We start from the raw sequence: 18,361 nt of genomic DNA on the forward strand, positions 1-18,361 counted from the left end.
ATTCTGGTTATTAAGACTTTTTTTTTGTCGCAGGACTCCTAAACCACACAAAATCCTAGAAACTTCTTTCAGGTGATGTTTCTACTACTACTTTTAGTAATGTAGCATATATAAAATAGTTTATTATCTTGGCACTTTTGTAGCTTAAAATCAGCAGTTCCCTCACCCCTGTGTTTGGGCTTCCATAAAGAAATCCTTCATGGAGGACCACGTTGCTGAGGATTTACACCGGGGGTCAGCAACCCCCGGCATGGGAGCCAAGAGTGGCACATGAGCCAATTCCTCCTCCTCCTCCTCCTCCCCCCCCCCCCCGCCCCAGCCATCGGCATGTGAGGGAGGAGTTCAACTCTGCCACTCCTCCCCCTAGCAGCTGGGAGCTTGCTCAAAGCTATGCTGCCTATGGCTTTACAAAAGACCAGCTACTGCTACCAACCACCACCTAAACTGTAATGTTCTGCATCTTAATTTATTAATGAAGCTGTAATAATTAGGACTATTAGTGAAGTTAAAAAGTATCACCTGGCACTCAAACTATACATGGAGGTGAAAAGGTCAAATTCTGGGACTCTGCCTCAGAAAAGTTGCTGACCCCTGATTTATACTATTATTCACCATACAGCAAATATTCTGCTTTTTAGCATGATTCTTGTGAGTTTAAATTCATATTGCAGATAGTAGTATTCAATAATATTTCAGTGTCAAGACATTTCAAAAAAAGTAATAGAGGGATGAAGGGACCTTGAGTCACTCTTAGCCCATCCTATCATGATGAGGCAGGCCTGAGTATACTTATAGCAGCTCTTTGAAATATTTGTTTAACCTGTTCTTAAAAACCTCCAGTTAGTTAGAAGACTTTTCCTGTCTAATCCAGATCTCATTTGCTACAGATTAAGATTGTTTTACCTTCAGTAGGCATTGTGAACAGTGGTCAGTGTCCTCTTTATAACATCCCTTGACATATTTGAAGGCTGTTATCAGGTCCGTTCTGTTGTCTTTTTCTAAGATTAAACATGGCTTTTCCAGTCTTCTGTCATTTTTGTTGTTCTCCTCTGGACTGATTTGTCCACATCTTTCCTAACTTGTGGCACCCAAAACTGAGCACAGTATTCCAGCTGAGGCTTTACTGTGCCTTGCAGAGTAAGGCCTTGATCTCCCATGCCTTCAGTATACTCACCTATTAATACACCCCAGAATATTAGCTTTTCTTGCATCTGCATCACATTACTGGCTCATGTTCAGTTTGTGATTTGGTATAATCCCCAGATCTTTCCTGCAGTACTATTGCCTGGCCAGTTATTTCCCAATTTGTATTTATACATTTTATTTTCTCTTTTCTAAAGCTACGGTTACACTAGCAAGTTTATCCAGCAGAACCCCAGGTTTGTCAATGAAACTCTTGGAGCATGCACACATACACAATGTGTTTTGTCAACAGTATCTGGACAAAATACAGCAATGTTGCTGGCAACGTTCTGCCTCAAATCTTTGAGGCATAACACTACTGTTGACCTACTACGTCAACAGAAAATTTGTGTGGCTGCTGTTGAGGGGGCCTTCTCTCAACAGACATGGTATCCACAACAATGTGCAGCCCTGTCTGCTGTGTTTCCAGATGCTTATTTTGTCAAAAGAGCAGCCCGGTAGTCCAGCTGCTTTGTCGGCAGAGCTGAGTGCTCTCCTGGTTGGCTTTTGTGTGGCCGCACTCTGTCAACAGAATTTTTGTAGGGAAGTCTCTTCTGACGGTGACTTCTGTTGACAGAGTGCTGTAGTGTAACCGTAAGCTAAGAGTAGCTCTTCATATTTTCTTCATTAGCTTTCATCTTGTTGATTCTCCAATTCATCAAGGTCACTTTGAATTTTAGTCCTGTCCTCAAAGAGCTTGCAGTCTCTCCCGGGCTGGTGCTGTCCCCACATTTTACAAGCATATTCTTTTACAAGCATTATCAAACCTTAAATGAAAATGTTGAAAAATACCAGACCCAGAACAGATCCTTTTAGAACTTAACTAGGTGTACCCTCTCAGTTTGAGAGTGAATATTGATAACTACTCTGTGTACAGTTTTTAAACCATTTGTTTTATAATTTCATCTAGAGTACATTTCCTTAGTTGTTTGAGAATGTTATGTGACACTGTGTCAAAAGCCTACTAAAATCAAGGTATCACATCAACAATTTTTTCTTCCCCTCCCTCTGCATCCACTAGGTCAGTAACTATTGCAACTACCACTTTTTTTTTTGGTAGAATCTAGACTAAAAATCAAATACAACCAATGAGTCTCAGAGCTGACCCTTATTACAGTTGCATTAGGCATGTGAGAGTTGTTTGGATAACCATAAGCCCCTGCTTAGATAAGTGATATGCTACAATTCCGTATTCTCAGTCAGCCTGAAGCGGTTCATATTTACGATCATTAATATGTTGGCAGTCAATAGTGTAAAGACAGCTTTGTTGAATTTTAAATTCAATTTTTACTAACTAAATTTTATTCGGATACTTTTGGTGGGGCGGGGGGGAGTATAACTTCAAAGTAATGCTGAGTCCTATGAGAAAACAACAGTTTCTGTAGTCATCTAAAATTCCATATTCGCTAAATTATCAGAATGTGTGGTGGTGTGCTCATGGCATATTCTTTTTCTTTGTTTTTATAAAGTATGTAATCTGTGTTCTTATTCTGACAACTTTTATTTCTTCTTCTAGAAGTCGAACTGAACCAGTGAGTGGAACTTCAAAAGCAGTATGTAAAAACACACTCTCACACTTTTTTTCCTACACACTGCACTTAATTATAAACAAGTCATGTAGCAAATTAATTTTCCAAGCATTAACTTAAGTTTTAACATCCAACAAAGCACAGTATATATTGTAAATACAATGTATTTAATGCAAAATAGTAAAAATATTGAGTAATGCCGTCATTTGCGCACTTTCAATGTGAATACTAGTATTTGTGCCAAGTAATGCATTGTATTTCATATTGAATATGCTAGAATACTTCCTGTATAACTTTGTGTTGTACAGATAATGTATGATCATTTTCAGATCATGTAGGTTTAAGGTTTGCACAACTGAACATGATGCCATGTTCTACATCTGTCTGTCTATAGTTAGTAATATGTATGTTTGTACAGGTTGTTGTGTGCTTTTTGTTTCTTGCAATAAAGATGTTTGGAGTGTATTTTTTGCCATTTTCACATTGTATCACTTAGCTTTTGTTTTCAATACTTTTTTTGCCTAATGGTTTTTGAAAATGTCAAAAACCACTGAGAAACCATTATTGTTAAACTTGGTATTGTTTCTTACTTTTTCACTTGGGGTTCGAATAAATGCTGAACCAAATATATCTCAGCATTTTCAGGTGGGAAGGTGGATTTTCTGTGCAGTTAAATCACTCGTTTTGTTGTCCTTAAATACCTGAGAACTTACATTCCCTAAAATGGTATGATTAAATGGGTATTGTTTGGGCATCTCTGAGTACATAAAATGTCTTGAAAAGGTTGCCATTAATTTGAATAATTTTTGGTACACAAGTGGTATTCTAAAGTTCTGCATTTTGATTCTTCCACTTTCTGTGATATACAGTTTGTCTGCAGACTCAAGTATCTAAAATGTGTCATAGGAATTTCAATTACTTGTCTTGTGTGCTAGACCTTTGTGCAATTCAGGTGAAACCCACTACCCAGCCTCCTTAACTCTTACGTGCAACACATTTTCTGATCTGTGTAAATTCTGAGTTTGATGCTGCTTAAGCTGTCAGTGACTAAGCATTTCTTTAATATACCACTAATTCTGATTCTACCATGGGGGGGGGAAAAAGGCAGCACTTTCTTTAGGTTTGACACATTAATTTTTAAGTTTGCTAAATACAAATCTTTAGTTATAGAAATAGAAATATTTAACCATTTATGGTGTAGACTTTGACTTGCTGATTGGGTTGAATATTGTGCCTAATTCAAGCATTTCAAAATAATCTTTATTGGTATTAGGAATTATTACTTGGTGTTTTTTAATTTTTCATTTTTCTTTAAGCACAACTGATTTTTATCTAGAATGGTGTGAGGCATTATCCAGACACTAACCTGGATCATTGAATCTGATTGCTTGATAGGAATTTCTAGATTCTGTTATTCTAAAAGCTTAACTTCGGGTTAGTGGTCTATGAAGAATATAGCCTCTGGTTCTCATGATGTGTAACATAAAAAATCTAAAATCCTAATCTTTTGTACTCATGTTTTAACATCTCTAGAAACCTAATCTGCAATCCAAAATTCTGTTAGCAGTTGGTTCAGATTGGTTTCTAGACACACATGCGTCTGAATGCTAAGGCTAATTAGCTTGACTGGGCCAGTGACCCTAGAAGTTAATGTAATGCATTTATGTAACCCCATTTACAGTATTTGATCTAATTCAGATGAGTTTTTATTTCTTGAAAACAGTTCTTTTCCTTTTTGTTTACTAGCATGTGTATGAACACAAATCACATGTTCATGAATAAAGTTAACATTCTTTTAGCCTTGTGTGTTCCCTGGAATCTCTGTATTACATTTCTAAGTAGCATCATCTTATGAGCTGATAGATTTCTCATTAATTTTTTAAAAATTACTCCTAAAGAATGGCTGTATTAATTCTAATTTAAAACTATTTAAACTAAAATTGAAGCAAAGCAAAAATATTCCCTCTTGTCAACACGATTGAACACTGTTTAGCTTATGGGAAGAAAAGAAATCTGTTTGGGCTTGATCTTGCCAGTCCTGCACATATGCAACTTCTCTTAATAAGTAGCTCTTAGTGCTTTTTCCTCTTGAAATCCTCAGACAGTGGGGGTTCTATCCTTGCAGTGTACAGTAAGAGTCACTTCTAGTGATATGGGTATCGTTATTACCCTTAGTTGTCCAGTACAATATAAAATGAGGAACCAAATTCTGTTAGTTATGTGCACCGATACCACTGCATTTATCTGAAGGCAGAACTTGGCTCCAGTGCACTAGGACTTAAGTTAATTGAAGACTGGCATGCTATAAAAACAAAACATAGGGCGGCAAGTTTAAAATGGATTAGTATATCTGATATGATTCAAGTAATTGGATGATTCCTTGACTGATTATTCTTCATTGCCTTACTCTTTTCTATGATACTATACCTCTACACTCTGTGTTCTTTCTGGCATTGTCACAATCGGAAGTAGAGGTCTGAACTTCAGTTTTTAAATTGGTGACTAACATTAGTTATCAGTATGTTAGTAGCAACAAAAAGTATTAATCAGAATCCATGCCCCCATTGTTTTAGGTGCAAAAGAAATACACAAAATGGTTCTTTGTTCAGAGCGTCAGTCACTGTAATTCAACTGAAATCCTACTTGGCCCTTTTTTTCAGCTAAGGCTTACAATACTTGGTATTCAAGCAGTCAATGAGTCTGAAATCCCAGTAGTTCTCCTATAATGGTCTATATATAAAGCTTGGGATTGGAAGGTTTGTCTTTCTTTTGATCCCCTTTTCCCTGCTCTCCATTTACTGCTATTCCTCTTGGCAGTCTTCTGTATGACATGGGTCCTGATACAGTAGAAATTCATTCCCCTTTTGATGATTTAAGTTCTGCTGTAGGATTGGATCTGTTCTGTTGCACAGTCAGCTGGAGTCACAAAACCCCTGGACATGTCAATTCCATGGATCTGAAGCCAGTGACTGGCTGGAAGCTTAATCAAATGCTATAGTAGACATTTTTAAAAAGTTGAAAGCAGAAAGGAGTCTCATACAACACAGGCAGGAGGCTACGGGGAGACACTCACTATGACATTAGTCAACTAGTTACTCTCTGAAGGTAATATAATGTTCAGGAATAACAACATTACCCCCCTTCTTTAAGAAGACAAGTCTGTGTCTGTAAGCTATAAATGCTTTTGTATGAAAATTTTGACAGCAATGTCATCTCATTGCACTTAAGGTAGAAAATGTGACCCATCCATTGGACTCTTTCAGTTGTACTATTAAAAATTGATGAATCTAGCACTGGCAAAAAATAAAATATTCATAACGCTTAATGAACTATTAAACACAAAAGCCCAAAATATAGTTTATCCACTGTAATGGTAAAACATAGGTATTTGTATTTCCACGTGTAAAAAGGAGAGACTTCTGGAACCACTGCTTTCTGTTTCTGTTCCGAAATAGACTGAAATTTTCTGTTAATCAAAAGGTAAAATGAAAATTCTCAAAACATTGCCCTTAAAAAGGGTCTCCAGATTCTGAGTCTTCTAATTCTTCCCCTCCATGGAATATTTTTGAGTATAATTCCTTGAAGTATTTTTAAAAATTTAGTAAAAATTGGTGTAGAAGTTTTGTGTTGCAAGTATCGCTTATGTACAGAAGAGTCCCATGTGGTGGAGGAATCATGAACTCTGGGACGGTTTGATTGAATGAAGAATGAGTTCATTACAGATACATTTCCCCGCGATGGAAGAGTAAAAATATTCTTGGCATATTACAACATTATGTAAAGTAGCATTTCTACAAGATTCTTTTAAAATCCCATTCCACCCTCCCCCTTTTTGTAATCTACTTTCTCCAAATCGTGCTAGTGATGGTATTGGCTTCTCTTGAGAGTGGTTTTAACTTGTGAAGTATTTATTCTATTTCTCCAAACAGCTTAATTAAGACAAAATAATCACTGAGCCCAACATTTTGAAGTATTTATACAAATTTTATTTTGATAATTAGCTGTCATTTTGATTACTTAATCATTTCATTATTGATTGTAACATATTGTAATTTATTACTTCTACAAAGAGCACAGAATTATCCTTTTCATGTGTGGAAAAATTACATCTAACCAATAGTTACAAATAGGTAATTTAAATTACACTACAGTGAGAGATGCATTTGAAACCTTTAAAATTAGCCACTTTTCTGTGTGGTACTGTGAGCAGACATGGAGGTCTGCCTGCATGGAGGGGCAGCTTGGAGGTCTGGGGCGTAAGTTCTTACCTTCATTACTGAAAGTTGGTGGGGTTTTTTTGTTTGTTTGTTTGGGGTCCATAATGGAATCCATAACCTTTCCTTATGACCACTGTTAAACTGTCCTTTTTGAGGAGTAGGAGGGGAAAGTTAAATATTGAAGTCTCTAAAGTCATTTGCATGTTTTCAGTTCAGTTTTATAATATGCCTTCTGTTTTTAATAAAATTGACTTGTTTCATGTTTTCCCTTTTCTAGTAAACTCTTACAGCATATAGAATTACACAACTTTTTCTTGTCTTAATTTGATCAAGACAGTTTATTTTACAACTCATAGATCAGAGGAAGGATTGCTTTCATGAAGAGAATTGTTTGACAAGTTTTTATATCTCTAGGCTAACATGCCAGTTCTTTCTTTAGGCAACAGCCTACTGTATACTTCACAAAATCATAACCACACCAATTCAGAATTAAGTATTTAAATTACAAAATATATTAAACATTATATAAGCACACATTTTTTTTCAAACAAACTTAAAAAAAAATTTTAAAAATTTAACCCAGATAGCTACAATGAGAGATGTATTTGTTCTGTCTGTAATATATTGATTTGGGGAGTTATAGGGTTATCAAGGGGAGAAGAGCCTCTGAGTGAATAAATTTACTTAAGTAAGGTGCTTCACTGTTTGTGTTGTCCTCTTAAAAGATGACCTCTCTTGATCTCACACTCATTTTTAAAGCTGCCATGGTTTTGGGCTCCATTTCTTTTGTGCAAATAAAAATTGCACTGCTTTTGGAAAATGCCTCTATCAATGATACAAAATACTCAATGTAGAAGTTCAAACAACAGTAGAGGCTAAATATGGCTATGTTTTGATTGTGGAACTTGAATGTGTGTTTAATTTTTTGTGAACAGATTGATGACTCTTCTGCATCTATTTCTCTGGCCCAGCTTGCAAAGGTATATATACATATATATTTTTGTCAAATATAACTGAATTAATTGTTTGCTTGATATTTAAATGTCTTATATTGTGATCTATCTCTGGCTAATTTTGTAATATGAGCAAAACTTTATTTTAGTGAAAAGTGCTGACTTTAATTTGAAAATTTGTGTATAAATTGATACTATCCTGTAAAGAGTAGTTCCCAGTTTGGGAAGATAGAAGGGGAGTACCTTATCAGCCTCAGCATAATGTTGCAGTATTACTCATCTTCAAGACACAAGGAAGAAGCACTTCAGAAGCTGTTTACCGTTTCTTTCATACGTTTCGTTAATTTTGCATTGGAAACTAGCACACTTTTTAAAGAAGAATTTAATATATTTTGGCTGTAAGTTATGGACTTTTCAGGGTGTTTTGTAACAGCCAAAATAGAAGCTTTTTGTTAACATGGACAATTGAACAATTATTTTTGGATTTGTAGACTTTCCAATGATAGACCAATTCTTTGAGTGTTGCACATAACTTCATAAGTTGTAGATTTGTAGTATATTCAGTGCACAGCAATTATAAATCTAATTTGTTTGAACACAGACTTGTAAATTGTGTAAATGTATCACTTGTTTATAGGAATATACCAATGTGCATTTGTGGCATATTGGCAAATGTGACCTTCTGAAACTGTTGTATATGCCATGTTTTGCTATGAAACTGCTTGCATTTTCTGCTCAATAATGTGTGACCTTTGTTTGGGAAAGCACTAGTGACTATGCTTAAGATACTGCAGTATCAGCCAAGTAAATTATTGTTCTTACAAAATTTAAAAGATTAGAAAGGTTAGGTGATAATATAGAGTAGTTAACTTCCTTTCTTTTGAGGGTAAAGACTGGAGTTTGACTTCCAGTGAGAAATATAATTTTTTCTAACTCTATCTTCCCTTCCACTGTAAACATGAAAATCTCTCATGCATTTGGCAACTAAAAAATGTAACTTGGAAGATAGCCATCTAAAGAGATTGGCTTCCATTAGTGCTGTCCCTAAATCTGTCCTTTGGTTTTGTAAGCTCATGTCAACTTTCTTATTCTAAGATGTGAAAAACTTGTCCACGTGATGTATTCCTTTTTTTAGTTTTTGAGAGAACTCAAGTATTTCTGAAAGTGCAGAAACATAACATAAAGCAGCTCAAAACTGTTACTTACTTTAACCTCTTCAGTGCAGACTGGCTTAGCATGGAGGCAATGTGTTTAACAGTTTTCTGTTTTATTCCTATTATGTATTAAATGCCATACTGGAATTTTGGTCTATTCCTACTAATGTTTTGTGCCTTTGGATGTGTTTTGTAAACTGTTTGGGTTCAAACAAATTAGTTAAGTATCTGTAAATCGCATTTTATGTAAATGTTAATGGAAATGGTTTAATAGATGTCAATCTGGATTATGTTGTTGTGAAGAAAAGCTATGTATATGAAACAACCATTTAATAAAATGTTGAAACTAGTTGGTTGCTTTTGTGAATGAATGTATAAAAGATAAAATACTTTGAGTGATTGATCTGAATGCTAGGTGCTTGGAGAGCCAAGTAATTAACAATCACTCCCTTAGACCCTGCTTGTATCTGGACTAGTGTGTAATGAAATATTTTAATAAGTACAGATAAATTTTGTTCTTTTTACCAGTTGGCTTCAATGGTTTTGAAAGGTTAGCTCCACATAGGATTACATTTACAATTTTCATATTAAAGAGACACAGTCAACTTGAAAGCAGTTTGTTTACAAATTTTATCGGCTGTAGTTAACACCACTGCAGTGTGAACTTAATAAAAATACATTTTTTTAGCCTCATATGTGACAGCATCTAGTATGTACTTAGTTTCTCTTTTACTGAAAAGGTCCTCGTAAAAATCTCAGGAGGGAAACACACACACCATTGTTTTTAAAAACTAAAGTAATTTTTAAAACCATGTTCTCTTTAAGGGTCCTATATCAGAGACCTGGATTTAAAAAAAAGTCAGTTTCAAATAATTCAAGTTGAGTGTCCTTTTAACACTGTGTGAAATGTGAATACTGCCATTTGATTTGTAGTCAAATACAGATACATAGTGAGTGTACTTTTTCATGCAGTCTGGAGCTTAAAATTCAGTTTTTTTTAAAAGTACTGAAAAAAGATTTTGTATGCTTAGCTTAAGTTTGAGTCCACTTTTATTTTAAAGAAAATTGGAGCAGTTACACAAGTCTTTATGTAAGGTACAAACAGAGCCTAAGGTGTTGAGTGTCCAAGAATGCTTTTCTCAAGTAGATTAACAGGCACACAAACATCATGTAATGGCTTAAGGACTCCCCAGAACATCTTCATGACAATATATACTATAAGCGGCTATTTTGATGCAGCTTCAGTTAGATTTATGCTGCTCTTTACAGGATTGGATGAGTGGTGTTTTTGGCTGTGTGGACTTAAATGTGTTTCTAATGTGTGTGTCAAATAATTACCTATTAAACAGACTGCCAATCTGGCTGAAGCCAATGCTTCCGAAGAAGATAAAATAAAAGCTATGATGTCACAGTCTGGCCATGAATATGATCCAATCAAGTAAGTATTCATAATCTTCAAAGGAACAGATTTTATATTATAGACAAATTATAGAGCTTGCTTACATGGTTTTGCTCAAAAAAAAGTACACACACCTTTTTTAAAATTTTTTAGTTACATGAAGAAACCTTTGGGTCCACCTCCACCATCCTATACATGCTTTCGTTGTGGAAAACCTGGTCATTACATAAAGAATTGCCCAACAAATGGGGTAAGAGACTACTATGGGATTTGTGCTGTTGCATGTTTAGTAGTATGAGTTTATTGAATGTTGTGATCTAACTTAAATACACAGGCAAGGTAAAAGCTATAATCATAACAAAGGTTGAAATTATGCCTGGAGTCTCTCCTTTTGTGCCTATGCATTGCAGCTGATTGTGTTTAATTGTATGCTATTTGTTGAGAAGACATCCACCCTGGTAGAGTGGGAGGGCTCTCTTAATGATTTAGCTTTCTGGCTGGATTTAGCTTATGTATTTAAAAAATTCAGAACTTATATCTTTTTTTCCATATTAGGAATGTAGTGTATAGATAGTCTCAGAATGGGATGTTTCTGCCTTGTTTTCCTATGAATTACAAGAAACGAGGGAGAGGGGAGACTCTCGCAATGTCTTTACCTTCTATCTGATCGATTTTTTTAATAGTAGTAATTGAGCATTTGAAGTAAGAAACAAAGGTTTAGCTATATTCCTGATACACTAATTTGTGTGTGAGGAGTAAAATGAGTCAATATAATAGATTCTAAAAGCTCTGTTGGGAGGTATCAAATCAAGAAAAATTTAAGACATTTCTTCTAAAATATTTTTTAAATTATCCGTATAGAAAAGGAGAGAGATTGTGGTGAGAGAGAGAGAGAGAGAGAGCCTGTTCTTTCCAGTATGTTAGCATTGCAAATCATCTCCTTAACTCATCCCATTTCACCTTGTACTTTCATATTGCAAATTGTGGCATGCGTCATACTTACCTGAGATTTTTGTCACCTTCTCTATATTTTCAACATAGATTTTGTAAAAATAAACCAATTCATGAATTTGAATGTTTTTATCATTTTAATTTTATACGTGAGTGTAAAGATGCTACATCTTTCAACTGTTCTCCTGTAGATTCAAATATAAGTAACATCTATTCTGTAACATAAATATTTTACAGCCACTATTATGGAGCGAGTATTGCTTTAGGCCCTAATGCTGCAAATATTTGTGCTACTATTTGACTTCAAACAAAGGAGTTGTTCCATGGACTTCAAAACACCTGCCTCATTCTTTGCATTGTGTTAGGAAACTATATGCATTTATTTTGCAGTCACATTTGCAAAGAAATAATTCAAATACAGTTTTTTATTACTCCCATTTACTGCAAATTCAGCTGTCCTTTTAAAAGGATTCATTTAAAGCTGAAATATATCTGGATTCTGTTTCTTAACAGGACAAAAATTTTGAGTCTGTTCCCAGGATTAAAAAGAGCACAGGAATTCCCAGGAGTTTCATGATGGAAGTGAAAGATCCCAATACAAAGGGTGCTATGCTTACAAACACAGGAAAATATGCGATACCAACTATTGATGCGTAAGTATTTAGTACTTCAGAGGTGTCCAACATATAACCAACAGAGACTGTGTATGCAAGTTCTTAAATCAAAACAGGGCGATGGAGGTTTCCATGTGTAATATCCAAGGTCTGTAGCTCTGTGTCAGAATGGCTGCAGACTGTTCTTTATAATGCTAATAGGGTGCAATCATGGCAGACTGTCATCCTGGCTCTATCTGGGAAAATACTGGTACCCCTGTTGCAGGTCAGAATGTGTGTTAACTTGTTCCATTCATGTATATACTTTTATGCAGATGTATGCTCTGTCCAGGCACCTCTTCTTCCCCTCCAATTATGTTCATCTTGTAGTTGCAGGTCATCCACTTGGGCAGTAAAATAAATTTGGAAAGCCTTGACTGAAGCATGCTGAGGGAATATTTTCATATGTTTCAAAACATACACAGTACATAAAAATTGGCACTGAATATTTGACTGCATAAATGTAGCAAAAGCCTAAAACATATTGGGACGTGCACAGCAATGTCATCTGATCTTGTCCATTTCCATTGCTGGCTAGAAAACTAGCTTACAAATCCTTCTAAGTAATAAAGTATTGAAAATGAATAGTTGCTCTTTGAATGACTGGAAAGTATTTTTAATAAGAGTACTTTATTAAACTTGCCATCACTGGGATGGCTGCATTGTCTGCTGGCTAGATCAGGGGATTGGAATTGTTAGGTTCTGTGCCCTGGACTTGGAGTGAATTCCACTAGTCACCTAAACTCTCTACCTCAGGTTTGTTTGTTTTGTTTTGTTTTTCCTCTCTAAAATGGTGCATTTGCCTGCCTTTGTAATCTTATTCAGATGGAATGAATCTTGGTAGTTGTCTGAACCTGCCTTACATCATTTGAACCATAGATAAATCTTAATGCTTTTTCAATAAGGCTATGTCTACATGGGTGCATATCTTTGAAATAGCCATATTTTGAAGATTACTAATGAGGCGCTGAATAGTCACTAATGAGGCGCTGAATTGACTATTCAGCGCCTCATTAGCATTAGGACGCTTCCGGCCGCGGTGCTTTGAAAGTGCTGTTTTTGAAAGCGCACGGCTTGGCGCAGCTACACAGGGGGTCCGTTTTGAAAGGACCCACACCTTTCAAAATCCCCTTATCCCAATCAGTGATCAGGATAAGGGGATTTTGAAAAGTGCAGGTCCTTTCGAAAAGGACTTCCGTGTAGCTGCACGGAGCCATGCACTTTTGAAAACAGCACCTTCAAAGCGCCGCGGCCGGAAGCGTCCTAATGCTAATGAGGTGCTGAATATTCAATTCAGTGCCTCATTAGTAATCTTCATAATGGTCATTAGCATGGCTATTTCAAAGATTTGTGCCCGTGTAGACACGCCCAAGTGTTTATACCCATTGCAATTTAAAACAAAAACAAATAAATTGTTTAAAATGGTAGGTGTCTATCTCTGCTATAGAACTGCTGATGAAATTTGAAATACTTGCAGCTATAGTTAAGTACTTTTTTAAAAATGATATTTATCTTACACTGTATCTGTTTCATAAGTTTCTTGCAAAACAGTAAACAGCTTCCAGTTTCAGTTAAGACATCAGAGGTCTTTAATATCAGAGGGTCTTTAGTGTTTTTAGGTAAACTGATTAGGATGTACCAAATATAGTAATAGCAAGAACTAATAAATGCCTGTGGGCCTCTATAGAGCCTAGGTGATGCTGTAGCTCTTCCTATGTTGAAATCCTAACCTCCTTTGTTCAAAACCTGCTGCAAACTCAAGTCTAGTGGAAATCCATGGCCAACAGTGAGGGGAAAGTGTAAGATTCTTCTTTTCAACCTCTGGTGAGGAGGAGGTGCGTATCACAGGCTAGGAGTGAAAGGATAAATCACCATGATTTGTTTCTAAAAAAAATAGTTTTTTGTGAGAGAGAAGCGATTGGTCTTGCAGTAAAGGCACTGGAAACTCAGGAACCTGAGTTCACCCTGTTTGTTTTATTGCCCATAAAACTCAGTAGAAAATAGTTAATGTGTGTGCTATTTTACGTAATCCAAAAAATACTTATACAGATGAGTAGTACCTTGTGAAATATGCAGGAACTTTAGATACAAATGATTGAATTCATTTTTCCCTATGTAGAAACAGTATCATGTTTGATCTATGCTAATTGTGCAGTAAATAATTACTTGCCTGTTTTTAAAAATTAAATTACTGCTATGTAATAGTTACATAATACTAAGTATATGGTTGAATTCTGTTCAGCAAGTGTTTTCTTAATGTATTATTTCTCTCTAATAAAATCTGAAAATTTAATTCCTCTTCTTTAAATAGATAGTCTTAAATTATTTTTTTCAGGGAGGCTTATGCTATAGGGAAGAAGGAAAAGCCCCCTTTCCTTCCAGAGGAACCATCCTCTTCCTCCGAAGAGGAGGATCCTATTCCAGACGAATTGTTATGTCTAATCTGCAAAGATATAATGAATGATGCGGTTGTCATTCCCTGCTGTGGAAACAGTTATTGTGATGAATGTAAGTGCCATTGTCTGACATTACAGTTAATTCATCCTACCAAATGATCTTGTAAGATTAACAGGAATCAGAATTAGCAAAAATTGCTATGTTACTCTTCAATCTGAAACACAGGTATCTATTAACTAGAAATTCCTTGCATTTTGTCTTGGGGTAAAGGAAGAATACTGGAGATGATTTTGGCTGGAACTCAGATTAGAGGAATTATATAAGAATGGAGAAACATAAGACATGAAAGCCAGTATTTTTTAATCACTGATGTTGAACACATCTAGTTTAAATAAATGCTTTCTCAGGCTCTCCTTGTCCTTTGTTTCCTATTTGATTAGATAGTAATAATCATTGGTTTGTCATATACGTTGTTGATATCCTAGATTCAACATTGGCAATTCACCAGAGGCTCAAACAAGAGGAAAGAAAGGCTGTTGTTCGAAGTCCTCTTTGAAATGGACAGTTAGTTTAAAATGTAATCTTAATCTAATGTACTAGTGCTTTCTTACAAATAAAAATTACCCATTAATGTAGAAGCTGGGTTACTTCTGGTATCCCATTCCACTTCTCAGTGAAAATGAATTATTTTATGACAAGTCAGTGAAGCTAACTTTATCTTGTACTTTGCTTAAAATTTGCAAATCACAATGTTTAAATCAAAACAAGTTTTTTGAAAATTCGAATTTTCAAAAAGCCATGGAAATGGTTCCTTTTTTTGTTCTCTAAATCCTTATTTTTACGGGGGGAAAAAAAAAAGGAAAAATAATTTGTCATAATATAATATACTTATCAATAAACTACACAAATACAACTTAGATGGGGCTACTATAAGGTGGGTGAACAACTGGCTGGATAACCGTACCCAGAGAGTAGTTATTAATGGTTTTCAATCCTGCTGGAAAAGTATAACTAGTGGGGTTCCGCAGGGGTCTGTTTTAGGACTGGTTCTGTTCAATATCTTCATTAAAGATTTAGATATTGACAGAGAAAGTATACTTACTAAGTTTGCAGATGATACCAAGCTGGGAGGGGTTGCAACTTCTTTGGAGGATAGGGTCATAATTCAAAAGGATCTGGAGAAACTGGAGAAACGGGCTGAGGTAAACAGGATGAAGTTTAATAATGACAAATGCGAAGTGCTCCACTTGTGAAGGAACAATCGGTGTCACACATAGGGAAAGGACTGCCTAGGAATGAGTACAGCAGAAAGGGATCTAGGGGTTATAGTGGACCACAAGCTAAATATGAGTCAACAGTGTGATGCTGTTGCAGAAAAAGCAAACATGATTCCAGGATGTATTAACAGGTGTGTTGTGAACAAGACACGAGAAGTCATTCTCCCGCTCTACTCTGCACTGGTTAGGCCTCTGCTGGAGTATTGCGTCCAGTTCTGGGCACCGCAGTTCAGGAGGGATGTGGAGAAATTGGAGAGACTCGAGAGGAGAGCAATGAGAATGATCAAAGGTCTAGAGAACATGACTTATGAAGAAAGGCTGAAAGAATTGGGCTTGTTTAGTTTGGAAAAGAGAAGATTGAGGGGGGGACATGATAGCAGTTTTCAGGTATCTAAAAGGGTGTCATAAGGCAGAGGGAGGGAACTTGTTCTTCCTTGCCTCTGAGGATAGAACAAGAGGCAATGGACTTAAATTGCAGCAGGGGAGGTTCAGGTTGGACATTAGGAAAAAGTTCCTAACTGTCAGGGTGATCAAACACTGGAACGAATTGCCAAGGGAGGTGGTAGAATCTCCATCACTGGAGATATTTAAGAAGAGGTTAGATAGATGGCTTTCAGGGATGGTCTAAAAGTGCTTGGTCCTCCCATGAGGGCAGGGGGCTGGACTCGATGGCCTCTTGAGGTCCCTTCCAGTCCTACTCTTCTATGATTCTTTATCTGTTACTCAAAGTAACTTATGCACGTGTGGTGACCAAATTTAATTTAAAGTATGATATCTTTACCACATACCAGAACTTCTCCATAAGAACCTGTTTAAATGTTTTCCACCTAGTAGTACTTGTTTCCCATGGAAACCAATGTTAATTGTGCACAGGAATATGAGTGAAGTGTGACCCAAATATGTTAGCTTAGGTACTTCTTTTTGTTTACAGGTATCAGAACATCGCTACTGGAATCAGAGGAACATACCTGCCCAACTTGTCATCAGACTGATGTTTCACCTGATGCTTTGATTGCCAACAAATTCTTACGCCAGGTAATTTCACTTTACATATAATACACATAAGAAAGCCTCATCCCTCTTGTAAGTAGTTGAGAGGGAACAGTATTGTACTTCATGGCGCCATCACCATAATTAAGGCTGAATAGGATTTGTATTTTTGAGATCTTGTTAATTGCTTGTTTTGAAATTATCTCTTTAAAATGCAGATAGCAAATTCCTGAAATAAGAGGTTAGAAAATGGGCTCCTCCATATTTTAGCAAACACTGACAGATATTTTCATTTTTGAATATATGTTGTCAGGAGGATGTTCTAATGTTGGTTTACACAAAAAGAAATTTGTGCTTCCAGTTTTCACTGTTGCAAAGGAAAGCTTGAAAAGATGAAGCAAGTGCAAACTGGTGCAGAGTTGTTTATGCATCATACAATAGCTCCATGGGGAGTGAATGTAAAGTTGTTGGCTGTGAAAACTAGAGATAATCGTTCAAACATGAACGTTGACTGTTACCTGCTTATTTGTTCTATAAGAAATCCAAGATAATGTGATAAATGGAATTTACCTAAATTCTTTACTTCAGTGTTTAGTAAGGAAATACATCTGAGCAGTCTTAAGGGCTTAGTGAGGGAAGTTTTTTACAGGGACCATGAGGAATGTACATAGAAATTATTATGTAACAATGATATTTTTCTTTCCTACCTGTAGGCGGTAAACAATTTCAAAAATGAAACCGGCTACACAAAAAGGCTCCGTAAGCAGATACAACCACCAAGACAACCAGTTCAGCGGAACATGCAACCTGCAGTAAGGCCTCCAGTTTCCAGACAACAGGATCCTCTAATGATTCCAATCACTTCTGCACCTTCTGTAACAACGTCACTGACTCCTGCTCAAGCATCTGTGACAGCTACTTTGCCAGTAAATCAGTCTTCTGCAACTGCACCTGCTGCTGATATCGCTGCAAAAATGTCCATCTCTCTTCATTCTGAAAAACCAGAAGGACGTTTTCAGTGAGTAACCTTGTAGTTTAACACAATTGGAAAATAAAATGTTAATGCTGGTTTTCCATTTCCATGTACTTCTAATATTTTATCTCCATCTAGTTGATTAGACATTATTTAGTGATGCTGGTCGTGGCTTATACGTTCTTCGGTGGTGGTTGACCTGACAAACTTCCCCTTTCCATTCCAAGCACAGTCTTGGAGGTTTTCATGTACCTTATTGTTTTTCACTTTCATTAGCATTAGCAGGTCTGAAAACAGTAATTCAGGTGCCAAGTGTAGCTCTTGTTTTGCTTACCTTGTACTCTGATACTGTGGAATTCACAAACTTCATTTTCCCTGTACACTCCTTGAAATCAATGATGTGGTCTTTGACACCTTATGTATACCCAATGTATGAACATTTCATGGTCTTATGAGATCTAAAAGCTTTTATTAGTGTCTCCATGTAGTATTGAGCAGATATTTAAGTATTTGTTTATGTAGACCAGTGTTTCTCAAATGGTGTTCTGCAGAATCCCAGGGTTCTGCAAAGTGAAAATAAGGGTTCCACAAGAACATTCCAATACAATAGCTGACTCCTCTGTGGCTCCCTGCCCTGCTGCCACTGAACCAGTAGAACTAAATTTTATTGATTTTTAAGGGCCGGC

General features: G+C 36.2%; 1 protein-coding gene across 2 annotated transcripts in view; it reads left to right on the forward strand.

Annotated features, from left to right (window-relative positions):
• Positions 1-18,361, forward strand: part of RBBP6 (RB binding protein 6, ubiquitin ligase) — a 45,900-nt gene that overhangs the window by 15,052 nt on the left and 12,487 nt on the right. Inside the window, exons 3-11 of one of the 2 annotated variants that reach the window (XM_075011244.1) lie at positions 34-72; positions 2,699-2,735; positions 7,864-7,908; positions 10,385-10,473; positions 10,588-10,684; positions 11,899-12,038; positions 14,374-14,546; positions 16,644-16,747; positions 17,416-17,720. In XM_075011244.1, the coding sequence (XP_074867345.1) occupies positions 34-72; positions 2,699-2,735; positions 7,864-7,908; positions 10,385-10,473; positions 10,588-10,684; positions 11,899-12,038; positions 14,374-14,546; positions 16,644-16,747; positions 17,416-17,720 (1,029 nt within the window). The remainder of the gene's footprint in view (positions 1-33; positions 73-2,698; positions 2,736-7,863; positions 7,909-10,384; positions 10,474-10,587; positions 10,685-11,898; positions 12,039-14,373; positions 14,547-16,643; positions 16,748-17,415; positions 17,721-18,361) is intronic. The other variant, XM_075011245.1, reaches the window with a different exon arrangement.

Source organism: Carettochelys insculpta, chromosome 16 (assembly GCF_033958435.1).
Source record: "Carettochelys insculpta isolate YL-2023 chromosome 16, ASM3395843v1, whole genome shotgun sequence".
NCBI lineage: Eukaryota > Metazoa > Chordata > Testudines > Carettochelyidae > Carettochelys > Carettochelys insculpta.